Source organism: Osmia bicornis, chromosome 9 (assembly GCF_907164935.1).
Source record: "Osmia bicornis bicornis chromosome 9, iOsmBic2.1, whole genome shotgun sequence".
NCBI classification, from domain to species: Eukaryota; Metazoa; Arthropoda; class Insecta; order Hymenoptera; family Megachilidae; genus Osmia; species Osmia bicornis.
In genome coordinates, this window is record NC_060224.1 from 2,039,658 (window position 1) to 2,066,513 (window position 26,856).

General features: G+C 37.4%; 1 protein-coding gene across 1 annotated transcript; it reads right to left on the bottom strand.

The window, feature by feature from the left end:
- Positions 1-2,270: 2,270 nt before the first annotated feature.
- LOC114876792 (RNA/RNP complex-1-interacting phosphatase) lies at positions 2,271-26,810 on the bottom strand. The gene is made up of 9 exons (XM_029188610.2): positions 26,601-26,810; positions 25,857-25,932; positions 14,535-14,566; positions 13,700-13,787; positions 12,433-12,512; positions 6,912-6,955; positions 4,309-4,369; positions 4,102-4,148; positions 2,271-3,401 (listed from the first exon to the last, which is right to left on the bottom strand). Exons 1-9 carry the CDS (start codon positions 26,621-26,623, stop codon positions 2,605-2,607), a joined length of 1,248 nt encoding a protein of 415 aa, XP_029044443.1. The 5' UTR covers positions 26,624-26,810; the 3' UTR covers positions 2,271-2,604.
- Positions 26,811-26,856: the final 46 nt, after the last annotated feature.

The window sequence follows — 26,856 nt, forward strand, 5'->3', positions numbered from 1 at the left end:
GATCGTTGTACAAAAATAAATAGAGTCTTTGAAGAGACTGAGAAAATATGTCGATAAATCTAGCGTCTCGCTGAGATAGGTCGCGTTGGAAAACAAGTGTCTTCGACGAAGAGCATTAACCGACTCCAGGAGACTTTTATTTTCCCTGATCCCTGTTGTCTTGGATCAGAAGTTGCATTCGGGGACGAGGAAGACGATGATCCTTCCACCTCGGATAAAGTTTTCGAATTTCTCCCATCCGCTTCGGCCAGCCTCTGTCCGCTTCCCACGATTACCAACCGGCTTCTTTCTGTTATCCTCCTTTCTGACAAATTATACGTTCCTCTACGTGTTATTTACTTTCGTCAGGACGCACCAGGATCTTACGATGATATTTACTTCCGGTCGCAGAATGGAATACGGTTTCAAAAATCTTGCGCTTTTCAGTTAACCGGTAGTTCGTTCGCTTCCTTGGAAAAGTCGTTCGCGTAGATTGCCCTCGCGAAATCGACGGAAACTGTTCGCTCGATTGATCGCTTGTCCTTTCTTCTTACTCCAGAGATCTACCACCGTCGGGATGATTAAGATCTGTTTTGAATTCTGTTTCTCCTCGCTTATCACAGATATTATTTTCCGTCACAAGCCTCGGAATCGAGGATCTTACACACTGGGTTAACTGGAATTTCGAATTTCAGAAATTTTAGAATTCTATTTTATTCTAATTTTTTTTTTCTTGTTTCAAGTCGCGCGTTTAAAAATGCTGGGACAGTTCGTCGAGTGTCAGGGTGTTACATGCGTATGACGTGAATAAAATATTCCATAAAATTATTCCATGCACGCCAACGGCAAATTTCTGATGGATGTATGGATATGTTCCTCCTACACGCGCAACCTATGACCGAAAGCGAATATTGAATCGCTAATATCTTCGAGACAAGGGACGTAGGTACTGTCCAACAAATTTCAATTCTCTTTATATTTCCCAAATTAGCACAAATTTAATACACATTTTAGATATTAAATCACGCTATTTTAATAAAATTCTAATAAAATAGAACATTTACACTGCTTTGTCACCTATACAATTCACTATAAGGGTGATATCTTATATCTTACACAGTAACAGATACATATATATGTATAAACATTAAAATTTGCAGTAAAAATTAAAAGAAAATTACAATAATATAATCGAAACAAAAGTACATGGTATCATTGATAAAAAATATAAACCCACCTACCTTATAATTTAACTGAAGACCATATAATGTTAGCTGCCTTAAATTATTACAGAACATAATTTTCTTATTTGAAATAATAATTGAATTCGAAAAAGAAAAATTCAAATTACATAAGCACTTACAATAATTTCAGGAGAACTGATACAATAGTAACGAAATTAGTTTTGCAGTCTTATTAAATTCACATCAATTATTATGTTAACAATAGTAATGTTATAAATATTTCTTTTTTTTTAGAATTGTATTACGCAAACAACTATCACATAACATTACTTAAACGAACTCTAGATTATCTAAAACAACTGTTTATTTAGTTACTTATTTATTCATATAACAAATTAAATATTCTTGAGGTAGCATTGATAAGATCTTATGAATCTTAAGAATTTCAAAATAAAAATTTAACATCTCTCTGATTTTTATAGTTTATAAAAGATACCTTTTAAAAAGTTCTTTCTGCAATCTAAATCTTATAATAAAAAAAAACTAATATTATATTTTAATTTGTTAATGATTACATGTAAAATGGTGAAGCGAGTAAAAAATTATTTTTCTAAACAGTATTGCAGCAATATTTGTCGTCATTATTAAGAGTCGTAATTCTTAATTAAGTCTTTAAAAAAAAAAAAAAAATTGTGATCTGCTATTTACAAAACCAGTGGTTTAAAATTTCGAAGAAAATAAATTGGAAACGTAACACAAATTACCTTTTAGAAAAATAGATATCATGACAAATTTTCATGTTTATCAAAAATAATATATTTAAGTCTCTTTATCTAATTATCCTTTCGCCATTATAATTAATAAGTACTAATTAACAGTACTTTTAAAGAGGAGTAACTATAATGCTAACAGTCTTAAACAAAATACTTCTAACGTGGAAAGAAAATTTAGTGCGGGTACCCGAGTTAAGGGGTTGGGTCGGGCTGGACACCTACGGGGTCTTTCGAGTATCCACACACCCCTACCCCTTAGTAATGAAATACCGAGCAAATTAAATGCTTGAAAACTCTGAAAGGAAAACAGTGATGGAATGGTGATTTCATAAGGTTATCGACAAAGTTCAATTTATTTTCCTCAATGATGAATATTATTTTTCAAAATAGTGTCAAGGAACATGTACGCAGAATAAAGATAAGGAAATGTGGGGGATGGACATCAAAATACGACCGTCGAAATACAAATATCTTCATATTTTACAAACCACTTCCGAACGGATATTCGTTCTCCATACTCGTCCAAGTCGGACAATGAACCATCGTCGTTATTCGTAGAGAGAAGAAAAAAAAAAAAAATGAAAAATCTGCGATGCCTAGGCGATGTCGAGTTACAGAGAATATTGTACGTTTCAAAAATAATACCGTGCCACCTATACAGCTCGTCGTCACTTGTTCTGATTGTATCTTCCTTTCGATGACCGCCTGCGAGGCTGGCTCGAGACAGCCAGTAAATTCTCCTCGAACGTGTCAACCGTGAAGTCCTGTTCCTTCAGTAATTTCGGAAGTATCCTATTCGTCTGGACGTTCCGTCTGATTAGGCTAACTGGGTTCCTAGACAACGACACTATGCCATTTCTTACGTGGGACTTCCTCTTTTGGCTTGGTATCCGCTTAAGGGCGACCGGTCGCGAGGGTGCAGGCTGCGGTGGTGGAGGTGGTGGCATCTTGGGTGGTGGTAGTCGAGTCGGTACACCGGGTGGTGGTAATCTACTTCCGCCCCCGGGAGTCCTCGATGGACAGGGTGGCGGGAAACATGGAAGAGGAAAGCCTGGCCTAGGTGGCGGTGGAGGCATCGCTGGTCTCGGCGGTGGTCCGTATCTGAACGGCCTCGGTCCGTAAATGGGTGGAGGACCGGATGGCGGTGGAATCGATGGCATACCAGGTGGCGGTGGTATGGGACGGAATCCTGGCGGAGGAGGACCGCCAAAACCGAAGTGTGGCGGTGAAAATGGACCGTCCTTTACGAAACCGCGTCTCGGTGGTACGAAACCGGGCGGGCCCATTGTGAACGGTGTGTGTCTGTTGGTGTGCTTGAAACGCATCGGTCTATTGCTTATTACCTCGGACGATATACGATTCGATAAACCGATCTTAGAGGTATCAATTTTCTCGCGCGGCGTTCTCTTCAGCGCGTTTATGTATATTTCACGCTCGATGGGGTAACCACGAGCCTCCTCGAATGCTGGAACAAACACGAAATGCATGCTTGGTTGACAAACAAGGCTCGCGATTTTAATCCCACGAGATACCAATTAGGTTTCTTCGTTAACCTTCGCAGGGTAAATATCGGAGGTGCGAGAGAACGGGAAAATTTTTCGCTACCCCGTTCTCGGGAGCAGCTCGAGAACTATTTCAGTCGGTTCGGGATCCACGAAATTTGCAGAAAAATATAGCTATTATACTAATAACGTAAAATAGCAAGTGGAAGAAAATTCACTAATCACTGGCCAATAACCTTAACTTCGACAACAAATTAATCAGAGCATACCAGAATGTACAAATAATTGTGAGTACATGTGATCCTGAAAAATTGTAATCTATACGAAGAATAATTATTTCTTCATGATTTATAAAATTTGTTGATTTGTAAAATCGTATTACTTAAAGCTTACTAATGACAATCTTTGTGATTTGACATATAAATTGTCAAATTGTGAAAATTATTTATGGAATAGAAATATACAAGTTACAACTTGCAACTTATAAATTCACTAATATTATTAGTTGCCAAATTATTGTAGAAGAAAACCCTAGTAGTAACAACGAAAGATCGATATAATTTTACGAATTTAATTGCTGATACTTTTCAATTTTATCATTAAATAAACCAAAACGATTTAATATTAATAATTAAAAAATATTTGCAATTTTAAATTGCCTACCTTTTAAACTGTCTTCAATTTCCCAACCTAACTGCTGTATGAGATATCTGCAATAAAGTATATAAACATTCTAAATGCACTTAATTAACTTAATTCAAAATTATTAATTTTGTAATTTAAAAAAGGACGAGTAATACATAATATATATATAACGTTGTATTTAAATATATGTTTGAAATTTTTTTAACAATAAAATAATGTACGAACCTGCAAATAAGGTACCCAGAACGATTTATACCGTGTGTACAGTGAACACCCACAAGATCATCTGAAACAAAAATAAAATAACAGATTTTCAATTACAACAAATCAAGTAATTAGCTTTCCATGTGGAGGTAATTTCACCTCAAAAAATACTCATCTACAAATACATTTGACATATTAATTTGACTAAAAGTTTTATTTTTATTTAAATTCCCTTTAACCTTCATGTTTTTTTATTTCAGATTTGTTGTGGCGGGTACCTATAGGCGTGTGAACCAAACCCAATGAAAGCAACATACATAAGGCGAGACGTTCGATTCCACGGGTCATCAATTTAACCCGAAACGCAGGGTCGGCAACTCCTCGAGCCCAGCAAAGGGCTGATTATAATATTACCGCAAATTACCGTCAAAAACTGCGACGAATTCGCAACATTTAGCGACCTTTCTTAACCCTTTCGGCCCTAATGAAAGTAGTCGCGTAATAATGACCGTCACACCCTATCACCTCCTTTCTCCGTATTTCCCTTTTCAGATAAGTACCGAGTACTTTCCAACCACTTCGTACCTCTTCACCTCTTTCCGAATTAAGTGGAGGTCACGCGATGATGTTGTTTCACCTTCGCGAGCCTCTGAGGAGGATCGTTCAATCCAGTAAAAAAATGCAAGAATTTTCTACTCTGTTAAGAAATTAAAAATCCCACTTATTAATATTTTTGAAAATTTCAAAAAACATTGTCACGAAGAATGACAATTGAGATAATTAATATATGTCCGTACCAAAAGTATTCAATAATTCCTGAAACGAGTTGAAAAATGACGTAGACATTCAATTAGAAATAACACGTGTACATAAATGCAGAATAACGCAAGATTCTCCTGTTTTGAAGATGCAGAAGAAGCAAGGTAAGCTTATTCCACGTTCCTATCTATCACAGGGTCATCTCGCTTTTGCATACGAAGAAACATACATCTTGCAGAAGACAGGAATATTCTTGGAACACGTCAGCATCTAATGTGGATCTAGAACGAGCTTCCCGCAGAGCAGCAACGTACTAAGCTTGGAAAATAAGCCGATCCTCAGAGAGATTGGCAACGACCTATGACCCTGTTCATCTACCGTATCGGCTTTCTCTGACGATTAAATATCGAGTAATACGTCTTTTCGTTACCTTCCTATCAAACTCTCTGACGTCTAATTAATATCTGTTAACCCTTTCGCTATTACGACCGCTCAGCCACAAAAGGATCGCTGTGCGCTATAAATGACTATAGTAGAAAGCGTGTATATGTCGAAATAGCGGAGATATTGTATAAATTAAAAAATAACAATTATGAATTAAATACACTACTCAAAAGAGAAAAGAAATTAGAGGGCTGTAAAGGGTTAAATACACTCGGTCGCGTTGCGTCGACAGCCGCATGCAAATGCGGTTTTCGTCTATACCCCGAGGACATGGCCAGGAAATAAGAGAGGCAGGAAGGTGGGGTTGCCAGAAAGATAAGAGGAAGCACCCGGTATTGCATGCCACTCCCTGGTAAACGTTAAGGTTGCTTTTCAGGCTACTAGAGTAGTCGTGAAGTACAACCCGAAGCGACGTGGTTAATGTGGCAATATGATATATAAGCGAGAGGTATGTCGGCTCAAATAGCCCCTGGTAAAAAGGGACTGGCATCGCCTCTTCTTTCGTGTTCCTCCTGACTTCTAGTAAGAGCGTACCAACCACCGATGGGAAATATATGTAAGGAGCCGTTGAAAACGGGCAAGGACTTTAACGTCCAGTCACGCGTGTACATAAACACGAAAAATATCGTCGGTACGTAGAACGCGGCGCGACGACTTTTCGGCCAGCCGATTACTACCGTCTTAAATCAACCGAACGATCGAACTTCGAACGTGTTTCGTATCGTTTTCTATACAGGGTGGTCCAATAACTTTGATCACCATAACGGGTTATCCCTGTTTCAACGCGTTCCCCAGCGAATTTATTTTAGCAACAATTATGAAACTTGTACAGGCAAGGTTTTCTATTTATATTCAAGTATGTTTGAAGTAATATGTTCGTGTTTAATTACATAGATTAACTGGGAAATTAAACGAAAAGGTAGAATAAAGTAAGCTAATTAATGATATTTTAAGACATCATCCCATAATAATGAGGGAGTACGTTGCAACTGCAATTAAGAGTTTCCTCTTTTATATTGTGGCGTGTCAATACGGTATTGGACGTTGGATGGAAGGTACTGATAAATGCTAATTGACGGTCAATGAATGGCCGGTACAGTGGCATCCTCGCTTTGGAATGCGTTTCAACGTATTTCTCTCTCTACCTTTTCTCTATCTCTGAATTTCGCTCCTTCAATTTCAGAATTTCCCACGGACGGTTCCAAATTACTTTATAATGAACATTCACTGCCAACGTCAATAAATTGTTGAATTTAATGCATTAAAATCAAAATAATCAGATACAAAATTTTAGTACTCTTTACTTATCTTTTACTTATTAGTAAAAAGTATTAAACTTCCATATTTAAATTAAAAAGAAAAAGTAAGATATAATAATAATAATAAGTAAGATCGATTAGTATGACGTAATGCAGACTCACCTTCGCCACAAGCTGACATAAAATCATCCATCGTTTTAAAGAATCTGAAAGGAAAGAGAACACGTGTTTACTTTTGATCAAATTTTCGTTGGTTATCATAGATAAAAATTTCAAACGATTTATTTATAAATTTGCTAACAAAAGAAAGGAAGTGTACCCTAATCAACGTGAAATCGTTTTGATCTCTCCTCCCAAATGTATCTACGATGAACCGAATTCCACGAAAAGTTACCACTCGTCATTGTGTCAGAATGGGGTAGCCCAATTGTATTATACTATAGAGCCTTAATAGAACCGCTTTAGTGCCTTTTACCTTCCCTAGGGACTCCCTACTGCACCGATTAGTCTAACACGATTATAAGCACTAACTCACTCACCGACTTACCAATTGCCTTCCACCATACTTCAATATCGATAGATTCACGTATGAACAGGGCTGAGAGTGTAACCTATTATACACCCTGCCACATAATGATCGCTAAAAGCAAAAATCTTTCTCGCTGAATCGATAGAAGATTTTATATAGAAGCATAAACCAGGGAGAAATATATTTTATAATAATTATTTCTGAAACTGATTACAGTAACACTTTTTTTCACTTATAAAGACATTCCATTTACCCCTGAATTATCCTATAATATTTCAAACGCAGTACGTATTCTACTGTCTGAAAAAAGAAATCAAGAGTCAAAACACGAGAAGACACATTTATCAAAGAACAACTATAGTACCTCCTGAGAATGAAATATCGAAAAATGGTCGGCTGAGATCCGCGCATCGAGGCGCCGGCGGAACGTGAAAAATGACGAGCGTTAAATTAATTTCACTTCGAATTTGAATTACAGATTCGACGTGGATACGTATGGACGAGCCTCTTCACGCCCTGCCCGCTTGAAATTTCCCCGTCGAGAGAATCGTCGATCGAACGCCAGGCTCATCAACCTCCCCCTCGTCCTCATCCTTCCCCTTATCGTCATTAACGTTCTCCTTTTCCTTCTTATTAGACAGTCGAATTCAGAAGCTTCGTCTTTTAAGATTTCATAAACACCTCTCGACCCTGAGTATACACCTTTAAATAGCACTTTCAATGTTCTTCCCCTTGCAATAAAATTTTTCAACAGACCAATGTTGTGTAATTAAATAAATTTTAAATCACAGAGCTCGCTTGATTTTGATCTGAAAATTTATCGTTACGCGCTCTTTCATTGCACGTAAATACGCGCTTAATCGTTTGTAGGATGTACGCGTGCGGAGGACCACACACTGTGCGATATTCAAATGAACTCCGCTTGTCCTGGACTATCTCGATGCCATAAATGTCTGTTCGCGATTTCACGAGCATCTCCTTATTTCGGTTCAACTCTGTGACGTGCAATATCATCGAAGCATTTCGGTATTTATGCAGACCGAATATTGCACTTTGCTGGCCAGAAGCTGATTTTCAACGTGTTTCACGACCGTGTTCACCTTTCTTTATTGCGAACAAGGAAAAGTATTTAACTATATTTTCAATATTTTTTGAAATGAAAATATTAATGAAATATTGAAATTTAAAATAAAGATAGCAAATTAATTTGTACACCTAATAACAATCTTCTTACTGCAATGTACAAATAAAAGAACCATTAAACCTGGAATGAGCAATAATCCTAGAAGGCTTGTTGAAAAATATGATAGTCGATAGTAAAAATGTGATCTAGCACAGATTACGTAAAATCATTAAATTTGGCGAAGAATTCAAAATTGAGTGTATTATAATCATAATTAAATTCATGGTCTGAATAACAATGTGTACGTGCGGCCCCACCCACGAATGCACTGAAGAGTATTTCACTGCGACGTCTGATCTACAACCGTATGTAATTAACCTATATCTGATTACAAAGATTCGTTAAATTCTGAAATTGTTACAGAAGCTCGCGATACTCATCATGGCGAACACCTGTAGATCGAAGCATGCAAAGTGAATTCTGTCCACCTGATTGTCCAGCACCATCGTCCCCAAGGACACCAACATCACAATCAATTCCACCCCAGGTTCCAATGGCACCACTAAGAACCCTCAGGCAACGCCCAGAATTAGCAGCTGGGGTAGCTGTAGCAGCTCGTCGCATAGATTGTATGTCAATTTCAATGATATTTTTGTGAAAAAAGAATTATTATATTATTCGCTTTAATTAGTAAGCAAAACTAAAAACTGAAATCATAATATAATTATTACTAATAATCTGTATGTATGATTCTTAATTATTTTATTTACAGTCGAACGAATGGAATTGTCAGGGTCAAGTTTAGATGACGTGTTTGATGATTCAGATTTCTCAGGTAAATAAATTATCTTATACTCAGTCTAAAAAACCTGATTAATTTTCCCAAATCATTGCAAAGTGATTGCATATTCGATTGCTACAAAAGCAATCAAATTTCCAATTTATACATACATATTTGATACATATACAGGAAGACAACCACTAGCTGCATCTAGTTTTCGATCTCCAGCCCCTCCAGCTGAAGGTTCAAGACAATCAACACCAGGAACCTACAGATTGCGACGAGCAAGAACCCCACAATTCCCAGCTGTATCCAGACAACAGCCACCCAGAATGACTCAAATGACACCCTGCGGAAAATGCTTACGAGTAAGCATTTTAATCATACAGTGGGTTATCAAATTATTAGAGCCACAGTGTGAAATATATTTTCCTCGTTTTCTTGAAGAAATAAGAATCATAATATGATAATTTTTTACAATGAATAATCCCTAATTATTAAAATAAAATTTAGTTTACTTAATTATAAAGAATACAGTTAAAAAGTAGTAATAAAGTTAATTATGCAGATGACTCTAATAATCTAATCGCCCACTGCACCTAATTAACAACCACTTCTGATTTGAAAAGAACGAATAATTAATACTATTATTGCTAATCATCAATTTTTCAATAGTTGTGACGAAACTGATGGGATGAAATTACGAGCAGAAAATTCTACTATTGCACTTTCAAGTAAGTTTTCATTTTAACCAAATATTTATTACGTGTATAGAAAACGTGCCTTATTTTTGCTACACCATAGAGAGAACTTCAAGGACTCCATACATCTTCGCCACTTCACGGACGTATTAAAGTGGTCAATTGAATTAAATTTGAATAGATCATGTATTCTGCATCCTTCAAATTTTATTACTGCGAATCAGAATGGATAGGTGGAAAAGGTAGCATGGTAGAAGGTGAAATCCTTCGTATGTTTGAAGATGTTTAATGCATGGACCTAGTTGACCACTATTTATATGACCGTATTCTCAACAGACACCCGGGACACCCAGGAACCTGAAGAGATCGTAGAAGTACTCCGCAAATACTCTTCGCTGTTTTTCAATCAGGGCCACATTTGCTCGCTCATATGGGCAAGTGTGTGTCCTCACCTTTGTTGTTCGCCGGTTTTCAGGGTCGCACCTTCCTCATGATTTGTCATCATGATAACCACTATTACTTTTCACTTCCTCGTGTAATTGAAAGTTTTACGACGAAGATATGTATTGGTATTCTGGTTTTTATAAATGGAAGAGCAAATTTTTGCAAAGTAAATTTGCAATGATATGAAATATTTCACATGTCAATTAAGAATATTTAATATTTTTTAATTAAAAAGAAATTACTATTACTATTAAGGGTACCAAAAATTACGAGTTCGAGGGGATTTTATGGAGGGGAAATTATGAATTATTAAAAATTCAAGAAATTTATTTATAGACACCACAAGAAGACTTCATAAGCAACTCCTAACTAAAGACGAATTAGAAAAAGAATTAATTTGGTCAGGAAAGGGTTAGATAAAACACGTGGCTCAGTATACGTAACATATCGTACGCAGAAAAGCCAAGAGGAAGAGACAAAAGATAAATGGTGGCAAATTTACGTAATGAAGCGATCCGTCCGGGTGGTCCCAAGCATGAGGACGCGTTTCCTCGTCATCTTGGCAATCCTCCCAAGGTGGAGAAAACAAAGAGAGGCGAAGAGAATTTCGAGGACGAGTGGCGGGAACTCCGGCTGGGTCCACTGGTCGAATTAACGGTACCGGAAGTATGAGACAACGTGCACACGTCCTCGTATTATGCATACGAGAGAACGTAAAGCATCTTTTACTACCCACAATCGCTTCCCAAAACGTTTCTCTTTCGTTCTCGTGCCAACGCTGTCACAGCATTTCGTTTTCTCGTGTGGCGGACGCGATAAGCGTCAAAATATTTAACGCATCTTTGTACGCTCGGATAATTTTACCTTCTCGATAGCATTTTAAGGAGATGGGTACAGATTATCTTTTTCGCACAGTAATCTTTAACTCTGTATAAAAAATATTGTATTCCCTTCTCCTTGATGCCACGATACCTCTGGACACCCTTTGGTTGGCGAGATTCGTTAGAAATTAAAAGATTTTAGAATTTTGGAAATTTAGTGAAGTTTTGAAATTCTACAATTTTGGAATCTTAAAATTTAAAAATCGTGGAATCCTCCCACATTTTTGAGGAGGGACCAGTCCAGTTTTTAGATATGGGATTTGACAAGAATTCATTTATAACAAATAAATTTTATGAACTAAACATGAAAATAATTTCATCAAACGGTACACGTTGAAGGCAAGACTTCCCTTATGTAGGTGCATCTTCGCACACCCTTCTAACTTTGGTAAAGAATTTCTTTGTATTCGTGGGATATATGAGCATCGTCTGGCAGTGCAAAACAGAGAACACGCGGAAACCTATGTTCGATGTCTCAGTGAATAAAGACGTCGTTGCTGAAGCGTCAACACCCACGTCCTTTGTCGCGCGACGGGTACATTGTTGTGGACTTGCCTCGAATCTTCGAGGAACACGGTTCGAACTCATTTAGGGAACCCGAGTCTGTATACTGTCAACGTGCTAGTGAATACCATGGAACTTGATCACTGTTAGCTGTATCGCGTTACGGTAACTTGTAAAACTTTCAGTCAGATTTAAACACACCGTGAAACTAACCGACTACATACTTCTTTCATGAAATTAACTATAATTAAAGAGTTTTAACCTGGGAGGAAATTAATTGAAACCTGTCATGTATAATACAAGAGGTAAAATTTAAATTTATCCCGTGTGGTGAATTTTTGTTATAAATGTAAAATAGTAAAATTACAGCTGACGAAATTGCCACACAAGTTGTACGTGGAACAAAGATAATCTCCGCAAAAAAGGTAATATAATAAAATATGTTAATGTACAAATGCATGCGTTCAGCTTTCGGTAAATCATTTCATATTTACTGCAGTTAATTAGCCGACCGGTCATTATGCCAGTTTTACATATTATGGTCAGAGAGAACCTTTAATGTATATTCGCGAATAACAGACTTAATGTGACAGTAATGCTCAAAGGTTAATACATGAATGTCGTTTGCAACGTATGTTGAAACTTCAAGAATTTTTGTAGAAGCATAAATCAGTAGAAAAGTATTAAAAAAATAAAATGAAAAAATGCTAGGACACTTACTTTTTCACGACATCCATGGGGGGAATTTCCCGCCCACGCACCATAATCTTTTCATATTTGACGCCACAGCTTGTAAATTCCTGTAACAAAATGATAGTAGAAATAAGTGTTAACATTAATTCTTAATAAAGTGTCTTTGTTTGATTGAAATTTAATTAAATAACTAACATCTAATGTCAAAGGCTAATGTTTTATCTTGCAACCACATTATGCGTACAGTTTCTGAAGGACCACCCTGTACCCTCCAATTAGACGTGGGCGACATCAAAGGATCTCTGTATTAATTATAAATACCCCGGTTATCGATGCCGAAAGGCGGTGTCGTATTTATCAAATATTTTTCTCTCGCGTAGAAAATGATTACCCGAGGGAAGAAAAAAAAGAAGGTGAAAGAACCGAGTACAAGCTCGGCTCTAGGACTCGCTGGTATAATTGATCGGTCTTAGTTTGTGACAGGTCTGACCTAAAAAAAGTCGAGACACAATCCCGCTACGTAGAAGACGAAAACTTAGCGATCGTGTTGTCGACGAACAGCTATTCCAAAAATCTAATAATAAGTTCATTAGCCTTTACGGTCCCTTTTATCCCCCTTCACAAATTAGCCGGGACCCGTTTGAAGAGTTTTAAACGCCAAACAAAGTCAGACCTAATTTAGACGTAATATTCTGTCCTTAGGGAAGAAATGGTCTATTAGGTTGTTAGGGAAGGAATAAAAGGTAAAAGGAAGAGAAAGTAAAAGAGAGACGACCAGAAGAGATAAGTGAAGACAGTGCAAAGGAGAGTTTCGACCAGACACGTTCCTGGATATCTGTCCAATCAAGGAATGTAGTTAGTGACAGTTTACAAAAGGAACTAAAAAGAGAATAGGTGTCCCTTGTTTTCATCAGATTACAACGTTCCTCGATATATCATTATCACGACAAATTAAATTCAGCAGACAACTTTTCTTTCATTATTGTCATTAATCAATTTCCTATCAAATTAACTTTCTTTAAACTTCTAAAACTAAACAGATTTGGGTTCTATTTTATCCATCGGGAACATGGTTATCGTTTGATCATCAAGAAACAAAAGTTGACAAAACGACAGAGCTTTGAAAGAGCAACTTTGATTTTTATTCGAACATTTTTATTTCTCCTCCCCCGGAAAAACAGTAATTCTAAAGGTATCAAAAAGTTTTTAGATCCAGTGATAACCTGAAGTGCATGCAAAATTTCAAGTCAATCCACCCAACAGAAAACTGCACGCTACCTTAAATATAGCTTACCTTTTCGTCATAGTAGCGATCTGTGTTTGTCAGGTCGATGATATACTTGAGACGCGGAACCGCTTGTAGTAGTATCGACGTTGTAAATCTGCAACAATGTATAATAAACGAGTTATAACATCTTGATTTATACAGGGATATATTTTAAAATAATTTGAAATCCAATTTATTTTTAAAATGTCACCGCGGGGTGAATCAATGATTATAAATTGTAATATGATAATTTATTTTTCCAATTTGTTTACAATTTAAAAGTAGGTGTCTAATGCCGTCTAAAAGAACAAAATGATCTTACTTTAATTAAAGTAAGTCAGTTTGTTTTATCTCACCATACGATGTCTCCATTCGACGGTGTTGAGAACACAAAAGAATCCACCGACTGTCATGGTGCCCCACGGTTAAGAAAGGACCTTTTTTTTCAGAGCGTGATCCGGACAACGCGATAATAAATTAGGGGAGTAAAGAATCTGGGATCCCAAAGGAAAGGGCCGGAATTAGGCGGGGGTGTCGGCCGAAATAGTTTCAGCATCCCTTTCGATATATCAAATTCTCCTAGGAAATCATACCAGATCCTTCTACATATAAGAAACTAGCACGGGTCAGCTATGTTCCGAACGAGTGTTTCTCATAAATAAACAACTCTCGTCGCTCGTGTTAAAAATAAAAGAAGCCGAAATTTATTGGAATAATAATCGATTTAAAAGCTATTAACGAACACCTAGCTTGCCCTATTTGATTTATTAGACGAATGAAATAAAATTCACTGAACTAATTCGTGTTCTTCAAAAAGAATCTATTTATGCAAATATTGATATAGATTATCATTTTAACTCACCGTTGTTCGGGCTCTAAATTGTTGCTCACAGTCTGAAACAAAAAGAAATACATTAGTCGTATAATAAAATAATACAATTAGTACGTGAAATATTTTTAGAAAGTCTTGAATTTAGAAATATCAATTTATGCATCAAAGTTCGCACCCTATTAATAACCCTAATGACTTTACACTTCTATGTATAACGCACTTATAAAAAAGGTGTTAAGGATCATGTTTGAGTAGGTTCATCATTTACAAAACTCACTACCTCTGTATTGACCCGTATCTATGATTTCGATTGGGATAAAACGCAAATCATCTTCCACCTCCCAGTAATTAGTAACACGAGCCCAAGGGAAATAAAAAAAAGTAAGATCTCGTGCAGCGTTCACGAATAGCATTTACCTTTCGAATGATTGATTAGTCGAAATTTCGAACCGAATAAAGATACACGATGACAGCGATAATCGTGCTTGGAACGATGATTCTGCGATATTTTCAAGACTCTACTGTCACTGCTACCCTACCTCCCTCTTTTATCACTGTACAAATTAACTTATATTTCTTTGTTAATTGAAAATTGCACCTCATTATTGACCCGGGACATTCAACTTGCTATTGATTTTAACATAACACTGGCATCTATTTTACGTAGTTTGAGAGCACGTAAATTGAAAGTTTCGTTGGTTCGGGGTCGGTTGTACCATCGCACTCGCTATGGGTGGGCTAATGGTAATTACGGGTTTAGACTCCGCGATCCGATTGACTGGGCGGAGAGATCGTATCTACGGATGAGTGCGGAATGAACATCGGTCGCATTAATAACGGCCTGGTATAGCTCTCGTATCCAAGCATAATAATCCGACGTTGACTAGGCGTGGGACTTTATCGTATCTTAATAGTAGCGCTTTCATAGTTGCCACGGTTAACTTACAACGCGTAATCCTATCGCAACAATACGTCTGACAAGCGCCATCGTGTGTAATGGTCAATCAAATATGGACTACTATTAATTAAAATTAAAATTAATGAAATACCTTTACGTATTCTTATATCTTTCAATAATGGGGTCATTCACCTTACGCGAAATCTTACTTGTCAGCATAAATACCTATACGAAAGAAAGTAAAAGAAGAAGAAGAAGAGGACATTGGCCAGTTGCGAAATTTACTAACTCAGCCCGCGTCAGGGGTAGTTTATTTTTCTCACGATACAGTATGTACACCTTTCTTCGGATGAAAGCTGCATCGGTCTCTGCTGATTCCACCATTCAATTTCACGATCGTTAGTCTAAAATACGACCGAGACTAAATCAGGATTATCAGCTGACAAGCTGCGCCTCTATTGTCAAACTCCATGGCGGTCCATACCAACTCGCGTACAAAAATCTTTTCATATGCACTGCTATTTCTCTATTCGTTAATTTAATTCATGTGCATTATTAAAAAATATCCGTACTAATGAATTTTTTTCTTTTTCAGGTCTACGTTAGATAAGGCAGTTGGTACCAAAGGAAGGCAAGTGACATTTTTAAAAGTAAACGAATAAAAAATTAATTTTTAATTTTCTTTGTTTAATCAAATGAAATTATAATCAGTTTAGCATTATGCTGAATGGACGGATTCGCATGAAAGCCGAATACGGTGAATAGCCTGTGGAAAACAGCAAATACTGGCATGCGACGTAGGCGTGAAGCAACGGTAGGTATCGGTGGTATTTATTGAAAATATTTATGAGGGGTGCGCTTTCATGCTTTTGCGCCGAGTGGGCCGTAATACTTGGAAGGTCCTCGCCCCGTGCAATTTCGGCGGAACTGTTGTGAGAAATTTCATGGAAGGAATCACGAGAGGCGTCCACGGATTCAACCGTGAACGTATCGACGTCACATTGCCTTTTTATTCATTCACCAACGAATATTATTTAATATTATTAAAAATAAGACTGTTATGTTTTTCTCTTTCTTCATTAATCAATCTATCAATCACTTCAAATTAATTCTCGTGAAAATATTTTAAAATACAAAATTTTTAGTTAAACGATCAGACTGAAAGATTCAATTCGACTAAAAGATTCGAAGATTCAGATTAGACTGAAAGCGCCCGTTTACTAATTCAATTTTGTAACACAAATTCATGGATACTACTGTAGAAACAACTTTAATGGTTCGTACGCTGTAAAGATTCAAGAGTAATTGAATTCCTAAGTTAATGGAGAGTTTTGTTACTTAACTCCGTACGCGAAACGTTTTTAGCCGAGTACAAACATCCCGAAATTTAATATACATCCTGTAACAAACATAACTGAGCTCATAGAGAGAAATAGCGAACGCTGCTTAACATGATACTAGGTTACCATATCTTTTCTTGGATCATAAAATTTTGTCGTAGTCACCGAGCGTGGATAACGACTACTGTAAGAAACAGATTTATATCCGTTCCAAATATCTTAATTTCACAAGTAACGTTAGATGAGTGCAAAAGTTCTGTCGGTAGTTTTATTTAAAAGCTATGAAAAATAAAAATTTAAACGATCCAGTTTGCAAAAATAAATATTGGTAAGTAAAACATTCAGATTTATAGAAAAATGAAAATTTCTGTTACTATAGTGATCCTTCCAGCCCTCTGAAGATTAAATTCTCTTCTGAACAAGGAGCAAGCTGAAGAAAGAGAAAAACATAGGAAGAGAGGAACAGCTCATGGGAAGAACATTACGTTTATGAACGCAGTCGCCACGATTATACTTACTGTTATAGAATGGTACGAGAATGCCATATAGACTGCTATATGGCTGCCGCCAACTGATATATGCGCGACGTTATCTGTATCCACTTATCTTCTCGTTTGGCAGAAGATTTGAAGCGATTTAAAATGGATTACTTGAACTGGTCAAACGTGTGCAACAGAAGAACGTGTGGAAAGTAACACCTACTAATATCTCCGATCATTTCTATCTATTATTATGTTCATTTTGATAACGAGTAAATAAAATGGTAAATTTGAATGATCAACAAATTCGATGAAAAGGAATTTTCATGGAAAAAGAAAGAAAAAGAGAAATTTATGAAACTTCGAAATTTTATCACCGGTAGCCACGACCGATTGTCCAAGCAATGGTACCAGTAGCCATGGGGGATCTTTTAAGGGATTCTCTGTTGTTTCCCGCTCTTTTTCTTTCCACAGATCCCGCCTGTCGATAAGTTGACAATTAAAGGGCGCTAGTCTTTCAGAAGGAATCGTTAAATATGGAAATAAACCCGCCCACTAGATTTTTCGAGGAATCTTCTCGAAAAGGGAAAAGCTTCTTGGGTTTACATAAAAATTGACTAATATCGGGATCATGTTTAGATACGTTTAGAAATTTTATTAGCTTTTCTCCAAAAGGAAATGGTACAAGCGTTTAGAAATTAATTATGGGTTCTCTGTATTCTGATACAGGAATACAGGTCGTGTCATAAGATGTGGACTAATTTCAGCGATGGATTTAATATACATAAATTATAATTGAGAAATTGTCCTATTAGTAGTAAATTGTTTATTTCATTTTTTAATGTGATAATATGCTAATTTATCACTGTGACCACGTATTATGACACGTCCTGTATAGTTTCGCCATTCTATGTAGAGAACGAATTAGTATTGGCTGGACATGAGATTTTATAGACTGCCATTAGACGGGCCTGTGTTCCCTATCACCGGGTATCATGAAAGCTTGGCAGGACAGCGGTTCGGAACGTGTTTCTGGTTGAACATAAATAATAGGACCACATCGGGAATCGCTATAATTCAATTCACACCTGATAACTGCGACCATAGAATTTCCATATTACAGGGAGTAATAAAATTAAAAATATTTTCGGGGCGGTCCGTACACCCCGGGGGGTCCACGATGCTCTTACTCTACTCCTTTCGGAACGAACGAGCCGAGGATCGCGATCCTTCACATTTGCTGTCGTACGAATTTGTTCCTCGAATTTGTTTCTCGTTGTCTTCGGTGGTCTTTCCACGTGTACGACAAATGGCATGCGACCGACAAAAACGAAACCGCGTGCCAAAGAACCGCCACCTTTTTTTTTTCGAATAAGGCAGGTCTACAAAATTCCACCAATGTTTCCAAATCCGCCACCCATAAGAAATTCATAAACGATTAATTAGAATCGCTGAACAGCAACTCTGCACCCTCAATTTTTTTTAAGAAAATATTTTTTCTTTTATTTCATAAACGAGCTGTTCCTCTGTCTTCTAAACTATTTTCTACCTGTGCAAATATTTTCTCTAAAAATATTAATGGATATCTGTTAATTACTTTAACACTATAAAATCATTAATCCTAATTTATATAATGAAAATTTGTAGCTCGTTATAACTCCTCGTCCCGGGATAAATTCCATCCCCACAGATAAATTACGATATTACGAAAAAGAAATCTATTATTTTCCTCGAGCCAACAGATATCCAGCTGACAGTCATAAATTTCAGTCAACCGAACTGACCAAAGAATCAATTTCGCCGACAGCGAGACGAGTTCGGTAACCTATAATCTATACACACTTAATCCGTATCACGCTCGAAGGCGTTATTTTTCCAGGATACCTCTCACCAAACATTCCCCGATTCCTTTCTCTCCCCTAGGAATTGATTATTTTAGCTACAGGGGTGAGAATACATTATACATTAACGAAGGAAGCGGCAGGACGAAAAAAAAACAAGATTAACGACTCTCAGGTATTAAACGGGCGGCGACTCGAATGGGAATCGGATCGTTTAAACAAATGTTTGTTTCCTGCCTTCGACAGTCTGCACCTTCCTTCGCGGGACGTGCAAAGGTGGTGCACCTTTAGATCTACTGCCGACGCGAAATCATCCCTCGAATACACCTGTCTATAAGTATTGGGTGCAGAAATGAATTCCCTCCGACTGACTTCATTAAATTTAGTTCCCGCTCGATAATTCCCTATTTTCGGGATTCTAGGAGGAGTCTAAAAAATTTTTTTTAAATTTATTTTAACCCTTGAATAACAGAGCCTGATTTTTTTATCAATTCATAAGTTTATAAACGATGATCCTGTCATCTCCTTTCACGTTAAATCCTACCGAGCCATTACTGCCAAGACATTCGTTCAACAGAATCACAGCCTAATGTCAGTATTCGAATATGCTCTTTAAACGCCAATTGTCTGAATATCACATGGATATTTACGATACAGTATCGGAGACGTCGGTAGAAGGAACGACATAAGGGAAAGCAGCCAAGTGACCATAAATTCGTTGGTTTCTTTGCGCGACACCGGTAGAACGGTGACATTTTTGTAAACAGATGAAAGATCGAAGAAAGAGAAAAATAGAGTTAACCGGGGGTACAAAAGGAAAAAGGGACGAAGGAAAAGACGTGGAAAAAGGGAAGGAAAGAATCTTGCGGGGAAATAGAAACGGAATGAGAGGCAGGTAGAAGAGAACGACGGGCGCCGGGATTCGTACACGCGCCATTCAAAGGAAATTTATGTACCAGAAGCATAAAGACGCGTCTCCAACCCTCGGTATCGAAGGCATCCAAACTACCGAATTCACAAATGTTCTCTGTCTTACCCCCATTTCATCGAACTCGTTCCCGTCTGTTCTCTACCGTCGCCACGATTCATAATGGTACTGTATTTTCTCCTTGCATATACGTGGTAACGCGGGATATAAGAAACGGGAAGTTGATGGTGGCCAGAAGAGAACAAACGAGGAAATATGGAATTCCTTGGAGGGAGGGAGCGAGGGCAGAGATAAAAGAAAAGTAACACTATTGCCTCTCAACGATCGTACTCGGTCCAGAAGAAATTCCTTATGGAATGTTTGTAAGCCATTATTTCATGCTCTTGTATCAAGGGGATCGAGTACACGGAGTACATGTCAGCACGTTCCCTTAACGATTGATCACCAACATGTGAGGATTGTTTAAATGAACGTCATCCGACATGCTGGGGAATATGCTTTCAAGTACAGTGACGGGCAAAAGTAACCCCTGCAACGACGTGTCGTTCAATTTTTTAATAATAAATTGTAAAATTTTTATTTAGAGAGGGCATGATTAAATAGGGCATTTATTGTGGGACATGTTGAAGCTCTAATTACTAAGAATAATTAATTTTCAAATTTCAAGCTAATAAAATTTCCTAATAAAATTTGTTCGTATGCAAAATTAAGAAGGTTATTGAATTATTCCAAGAACCATCCAGCTAAATCGTGTACATACGTTAGGGTAAGTAGTTACCTGTGCGTAACGAAGGCTGGCAAAATAAGAGAAACGGCGAAACATGATCGGGCAAAGAGATAAACACGGCTACTGCGAGGTCTCCTTTACTCCGCGGGGTTCCCGGAAAAAGAGGACCTCAAGATGGACACTCGCCATCTCATCTAGCAGAGATAGACCGTGGCCCAGCTACCATATCTGATGAAACGCGATGGATGGGGACAGCGTGACACTAAAGTACGAAACAAAAGTGTCCTTCGTGGCGTGCTTCCCTCTGTCTCACCGCATCCAAACCCTACGACTCGACCACCCCCTTCGGCACCCACATCTCCGACCAGGGAGAAATTTTTACTATCTTCTCGTCAATTTCTTACCTACTTTCACGTTAGCCAGGTCGTTTCCCACTATAACATACTGTGGGATGAAACGAACTGATCTGAAATTCATTTTTGTGATTTTATAAATCAGTCGTTTCGATGGGTTCGATAATTTTAGTGTTAAAAATAAAATCCTGATGACTATTAAGAGAAAAATAATTGAATCGATGAATTGAAGAATAATATTTTTGTGTTTCAATTTCAGGACTCGCTGATTTCAGGTTTGATTTTGATGGAAATCCAAAATATAAAAAACAGGTTTCTATCAAATTCTGAATTACTCTTTTGCCCTCCACCAAAAATATAATACCACCCCTGATTGCTGCTAAGAAAGCAAGATTCATCAAGAAATGACATGTTTGCACGGTTCTATGTCGGTGTCGATCGCCGGAACTTGGAGAGCAAAATCGTGGCACAGTGGGTCTCTGAACGCGACACACGACCCCTTTGGAGGCGCCAGCCTGCTAAAAGAAGAAGAAGAAGAAGAAGAGAAAGAAGGCGTTCCGACGAAACGGAACGCGGTGTCGGAGCCAGATAAGATCTCCGAAACCGGGGATCAGTAATATTTTACAAAGTCATCGAAGTTGCTCGCTAACTTCGGCATAAATTACAAATCGTTGTCCTTCTCTTTTTCGCTCCTCTTCGCGCTCATCCCTTTTCGTGAAATCTCTTCCACCGCTACGAGAAGATGGGAAATTGCATCGACGAACCCTCTTCCTTCGTAAGGAGTGTTAAACAAACACTTAGCATCGCTAATAACATAGGACACACCGATTCGACTCGCGAGGGTACCAATAAATTATTCTCTGTAGAAAGAATATGCATGTATCGAGAACTCTTGAAAATTAGCAAACACACGAACACTATGCAAACAGGTAGAACCCTTCAAAACCGTGTGAAAACTTTAAGTGTTGAAGAAAACAGAAGAGGCGTTACTATACCAATAATTCTGTTTTCCAATGTACAATAAAATCTTAATTATCTGAACTAAAATTGTTGAATTCATCTTAAAATTATTTTAAAATTCAAAATTTACTTTCTGTGATTGTAAAATTTTATCAAATTTGAAACTTCGAATTGGTATAAATACTATTTTATAATTTTATTCCATCAAACTATATTAAACTTCTGATGGCTTGAAATCAACTCGAAAAAATGGTAAAATTCTATAAACAATCCAATAGATCTTTTTATCTTCACGATCACTGAACTTCTCCGTGATCCAGCGTTAGAAAAAAAGCAGGTACGCGTTTAATATTCATGGAAACGTATAAAATTCGAGGCTGGTTGTTTGAACTTCGTGGGCGAGTTAGAAGGAAACTTTGTATTATTCGTTTCCAAAGGGATTTCGTAAGTTTGGCATAAAAGTTGCGCGGAACCATAAGCGTGAAATTGAGTGTTTACCCGACAGATTAGCGTCTACGACAGAGCAGAATATGCCCGCTGTTTATTATTTCCGACAGTAAGCAAACCGATTACTATCACCGAACGTTACTTAACATTTTGTCGAAGAGAAAAAGAAAAGAACGGAAAGTAAAAAGTCCGAGGAACACAAGGTCCGGACCATGACACGAATACATTCCTCGCTACGAACTTTGCCAGGGACTTGTTCATAAATCATATCCGGAGGAAAAAAAAAAGATATGTTTGCAATGCGACATATGCTAGCAAAATATCCTGTATGCCGACGGTGAATGATGGTTTCGATGCGGCTGACAAATTAATTCAATGTCCAGAACGCGTAATTTTCAACATTTTTAATGTTTTTCTTCATTTTTGAACGCCTGTTAAAAAACGTTTTTAAATTATTCAGAGACTGAATTATTAATCAGACGAATCATCACCTATGTTAATTCTTATTATAAGTTTCTTTGAAGGAAATGTATAATTTTACATTTTAATGAATTTAATATTCCAATTAAAGAACTTCCAATTTTTTGAAAATATAATTTTATCATAATTTATATAGTTGAGTAAAATTTAAAAGTTAACTCTATATTGAAATAATTCTTAGTTATATTCCTACAAATATTAATTAATTAAACTGACAGTAATAAGATAACAGACGATTAAACATAAAGAAGAGCTATAAACATTACGAAAATTGCACTCTTCTTGGTATTCGAGAATTTTATGACGAAGCATACGAAACCCCGATTCATTCTCCTCTTTTTTTTCAGGAGAAGACAGCCTTTACCTACGTGGAAACAACGAGGGTGGTTAGTCCGAGTGTAACCGAGAAGTTAACGCGATAACGATCTGAATACCGAAGATTTTCAGGGGTAAAATACAGATATCACCCATGAAGACAGCCTATCCATTCTCAAGCAGATTCTAACCCGAAGTCTGGAATTAATATTCCGTTTCTATGTGCAGAATTTGTCTATCGTGGTTCGGTCCCCTCAAGGGAAAAGCCCAAGTATTCGGTCGACCTGCGTGGAATGGTAAGAATGAAGAAATACTATACCGACAAATGTGCCTCACTGTTCTTACCTTTAATCTGTTAACCCACTGACGACCATTTTCACATTTTATTTCTTTCAAAGATTAAACCTTCCCTTGGTCGATAAACTCGGTACAAAAATTGAAATTTATTCTAAAATAAAATCTTGAAAAATCCCATTCAATATTTTTTGACATAGTAAATGAAAGGCTTAGAAGAAACCCCCCTTAGGAACCAGGGGCTGCAACCATCCTTAGACCTCCCCTTAAACCGGTGCTGCTCTTTTTGTTGTCGAATTTACGAGAGTATAAAAAAAATGATAAATATAATGATAGATCGAAAGCCAAAGTCTACATCCACCCAAGTCGCTCGGGGGATAATCTACAAGCGTCTAAAATGTTCGCGGCCATCGGTCCACCGTGAATTCCGTACGAAATTACACGGACGTAACGAAATTCAATCCAAAATTAAAATCGACTTTAAAGCGCATCTTTTACAATGTATATGTGACTATAGGGGTGTCGTCTTAAATTCATCGGGGCCGGGTGTCGTCCCGAATAAAAAGAAACGTAGAAAGTGTACAGCGTGTCGGCGAAGACGGTATCGCATTTCGTGTGTGAATCGATATTTGTTACACGTTCTTATAGAAGATGAAGAAGCGGTTCGTGGTGTTGCCGTACGAGGCACGAGCAACGGGGCGGACCGGGTAGGGGGCGCAAAAGGTGCGGGCATTTTGAGGGGCCCTATTTAACGAGTGGCCCCCCGTGGCCGGCGTAACCGGGCCCAATCAACCCGAGTCCAATTCCTGGCCATCGCTTCGACTTGTTTTATGTAATGCCCGGCGACGCCGGAATCAATTAGCCCGGGCCACCCTCTCCTTATTTTGCGTATGCATACGGCGCTTATATGCATAGCATCGGCCGATCCGACCGAAAGAGGTTCCGAACTTATTTGCAACTGTCCGTTGTACAAAAGGGGACGACGGTAGATGAGAAGAACCGGTTTGCTAAGAGTTAGGCGGAAATTAAACGAGTGGAAACAAACGAGGATAGCGGTACAACTGGTCGCCCCCCAGCGGCGCACGGAATTACCGGCGCCCATTTTCACGTGGAAATCTATCAACTATTGATACTATGTGTACGTGGACAATTGGTTCCGATTTTGGGTGAAGTTAGAGTACTATTATATAACATGTATGATGCTAGATTCGTACCACCTATGTACCATTCCTTGCATGAAATCTTCAAATGTATGATATACAATGAGTATATACATACTATATCTAAAAAGTAATAAGACTGAATGAAGATAAATTGAATAAATTTCAAAAATTTGATAACAAACAGAATTAAAAAATGGGTGATAGAAAGATATCATAGACGCACTATGTAAAGTGATAGAAACTTCAGAGAAAATACCGCTGGATCACAGCACGATCACGATAGATCACACAGCAGAAGCCAGTATGGGAGATCAAACTTTGTTCAGTTACTAGGCAAACAATCGACCGGGCTATTCACAATCGGAAAAGCACTGCCGGCACGTTTCGGACAAAAGTGTGTGCATACATCAAGCTTGTTTATATATACACTGGAGCGAAGGTATGCAACAATACAGCAATTTGGCCTGAACCGATACGAGATCTCACAAAGGTGTCTTTCCCACCTTACCGTTACCAACCACCATGGACAAACCGAGTCTCTCGTTCGTTATGCTACAGTAGAGATTCCTAAATTTATTTGGCCTCCCGACACCTTTTTTTTTTTTGAAAAACGTATCATCGAATGCAGAGTCGATTGACTGTAAAATACATATAGAAAAATTGATTCCACTCCGTTGACTCGTATCGATTTCACGGTGGCCCGTGCCATGTACCCCGTGTATCAAACGTGTATGCGCATACCTAACTCGTACGAGACGCACCGACGCGTATGGATACCGACATTGTACCTTCTATTTCTGGAATTCGATACGATCTTATCTCGACTTCGAACCAGCCACGACCCCCGCGAAGAGGATCTTTGATTTACTACGGGGGAGAGAAGAAAAAGAACGGTAACGCGACTCCGAGGACAGCGGTCATACGTTCGGTGTGACAATTGGAGAAACGCGATTTGCGAATATAAATTATTTTCTTTGTTATTTATTAATTTTGCGTCGAATACACAAGACATGACATTTTTTTAAACTGAACTGATTGCGAGTGTACCAATTAATGGCAAGGAAAATGACTTAAAATATATCTAACTCTAAAAGTTATTTATTATATTTACTGATGATGGTACTCACCTCTTTCAGAGGTACTTTGAATGGCAAAATTTTTGTACCATTAATTACGGAACCATATGGTTTATATTCCAACCACCTGGAACATAAAACAAAACATTTTAACAAAAATATTAAAACTAATACACAAATACACAATTATAAATTAAATAGTATAAAACGGATACATGCAACAAGTGATACTGAAAAGAAAACGAGTACCAGCATGTAACTATTTACTGGATATTATTGTCCGATATAATTTTAAATAATCGAAACTCTGACAAATTATTTTACACTAAATAACAGCACTTTTTTAAGACAATTGTTATTTCGTAAAAGATAAAAAAGAACTAAAATTGGTCAATCAAAATATTTAAATTTGTACCACGTGACATCATTAGACACAAGCGAATAGCACCCTCTATTAAAAACATTGAGAACTATGAAGGGCACGTTTCTCAACCGATAAATTAGTAATCATATAAATCCCATCAAAAAACACATTTAGAAACATTAAAAATTTATTATAAACTATGATTATGTAGCATGTAAAAATCAATTTTAATAACAAAACTGTGATTTACAATTAAATAAGGTTTTATTGTAAGTGCAATGTAACGAAGAAATATTATAAATATGACGAAAAGTCGGCATAACATAACCTCTTTACAATGTGACCTCTGTTTAGAACCAATAAACAAGTAGTTTCCAATTTCCCAACAAATTCAATGGCATTATGTAAAATGAAAAATAAATAATAGTTACTTTTCAGGTATCGACTTCGGCATATTTGTCACTTCTTTAGGTGATTTTATGAGAAATCGAAAGCATAACACAAAAACGCAATACCACTACCACAGCATGCATACGCAGCAGACAAATGCAGTCAATGGCTGTCGCGACGCAGAACGATTAATCGATCTCTCGATTTTCGCGCGCAACGTCATGTTATCCTGTTGTGACCAAATGCCATAGATCTGTGCTGAATGGAAGGGAGTATAACATAGATCTACTCCTTTAA